Here is a 1884-nt window from a genome sequence, read left to right as displayed (position 1 = left end):
TGGACTTTTTAAAATTCAAATTTAAATGAAAGACTTAAAGGCGTGGATTTTTTTAAAATTCAAATTTAAATGAATGGATTTTTTAAAAATTCAAATTTAAATGAAATATTTAAAGGCGTGAATTTTTTAAAAATTCAAATTTAAATGAAAGATTTAAAGGCGAGAATTTTTTAAAAATTGTAATTTAGGAGGAAAGCCCCAAGGCGTGGATTTTTTAAAAATTCAATTTTAGTTTTAAACAAAGTTTTTTTTGTGGTTGTTGTTACTAATGCCATTATTTTTATTTGAACTCAAAACCCCCCAGTGCGGTGATTTTTTCCACAACCTCGATGAGTAAGGATTTGAATGCGTTGGAAATTTAAAAATACTTACTTAACGCATTTGCCACCAAGACGAGCTGTTGAGGTTACATTCAGTAATTTCGAAACTCATATTGATCTTAAAAGTCTATTGGCTCACATCAAGGAGTATATTGAAAATTAAAAAAAAAATAATGAAGTCAATAACTGTTTTCTCCTGCCTCATTGCGATGGCACTCTGCCTGGTAAACCTGACCCAGGGAGAACTTTTCCATGTCAACGATGTCACCGTGGAGACCAAGACAAGTGAGTTTTTCAATTTTTTTTTTGTATTTTTTTTTCATTTCATTTCCACTCTCAGACAACTTCCGCTGCGATCGCATTATCTGCCCGCCGCACACCCATCGCTGTGTGGTCACCAAGAAGACCAAATCCAAGGATTTGACCAAAGTGAGTCGCAAAAATGTCTGCTTATCCGCCAAAAATGCGGTCCTGCAAAAATCCAAAACCGAGGAGACCGTCAATGATGGCAAGCAGTTGTATTTCCATCTGGACATTGAACATAGCGGCAAAGTACATGCTATGACCAGCACCAAGCCCAGCGTTTTCCAGAAGCTCAAGAAGACAGTTGTGGACAAAGTGCAGGCTGTGAAAAATAAATTCTGAAAGGAAATGAAATTGCATCTCAAAATTATTGCATTTTGGGTATTTTTATTTTAAAATTTTAATAAAATATATTTTTGGTCCTTGAAAAAATATTCTTTAAAAGTTCCATTTCCCATGGTGTGATGGTCCATGAAAAAATATTCTTCAAAAAATCCATTTTAAAAAATTAAAATTTAGAAGAACGAGGATTTAAAAATATCAAATTTAGAAAGACAAGGATTTAAAAAAATTAAGATTTAGAAGGACGTGGATTTAAAAAAAATAAGATTTAGAAGGGCGTAGATTAAAAAAATAAAATTAGGAAGGACGTGGATTTTTAAAAAATTAAAATCTAGAAGGACATGGATTAAAAAAAAAACTAAAATTAAAAAGGACGTGGATTTTTAAAAATTAAAATCTAGAAGGACATGGATTAAAAAAAAAAACTAAAATTAAAAAGGACGTGGATTTTTAAAAATTAAAATTAAGAAGGACGAGAATTTTTAAAAAATAAGATTTAGAATGACATGGATTTTTAAAAAAATAAAATTAAAAAATTAAATTAAAAAAAATAAAATTTAAAATAAATTTAAAAATTTAAAAAAGGAAAATTTGAAAAAGTAAAATTAAAAAAAAATAAAAAAATGAAATTTAAAAAAAAAATTAAAGAAAATTAAAATTTTAATAAAATAAAATTAAAAGAAAATTAAAATTAAATTATATTAAAAACAAGAAAATTAAAGAAAATTAAAATTTTAATAAAATAAAATTAAAAGAAAATTGAAATTAAATTATATTAAAAACAAGAAAATTAAATTAAATTTAAAAATACAACAATAGCCATTCAACATAATTTAAAAAGAAATTAAAATTTTTAAAAAATCCACGTTTAGGAATCCTTGAAATACTTGAAAAATTATTCTTTACACCCTCGTTTCAT

At 26.5% G+C, this 1884-nt stretch overlaps 1 protein-coding gene across 1 annotated transcript; it reads left to right on the top strand.

The window, feature by feature from the left end:
* Nucleotides 1-454: 454 nt before the first annotated feature.
* On the top strand, nt 455-1055 carry LOC101889379 (uncharacterized). The gene is made up of 2 exons (XM_005189258.4): nt 455-605; nt 661-1055. Exons 1-2 carry the CDS (start codon nt 494-496, stop codon nt 963-965), a joined length of 417 nt encoding a protein of 138 aa, XP_005189315.2. The 5' UTR covers nt 455-493; the 3' UTR covers nt 966-1055.
* The last annotated feature ends 829 nt before the right edge of the window (nt 1056-1884 follow it).

Source organism: Musca domestica, unplaced genomic scaffold (genome assembly GCF_030504385.1).
Source record: "Musca domestica strain aabys unplaced genomic scaffold, Musca_domestica.polishedcontigs.V.1.1 7, whole genome shotgun sequence".
In the NCBI taxonomy this organism is placed as follows: domain Eukaryota; kingdom Metazoa; phylum Arthropoda; class Insecta; order Diptera; family Muscidae; genus Musca; species Musca domestica.
The sequence above is the reverse complement of the archived record's forward strand: the minus strand, read 5'-3'. Positions and strand labels throughout refer to the sequence as shown.

Coding starts and splice junctions, on each gene's coding strand:
- LOC101889379 (XM_005189258.4), top strand. CDS start 494: ATGAAGTCAATAACTGTTTTCTCCTGCCTCATTGCGATGGCACTCTGC. Junction 606..660: donor CACCGTGGAGACCAAGACAA/GTGAGTTTTTCA, acceptor TTCCACTCTCAG/ACAACTTCCGCTGCGATCGC.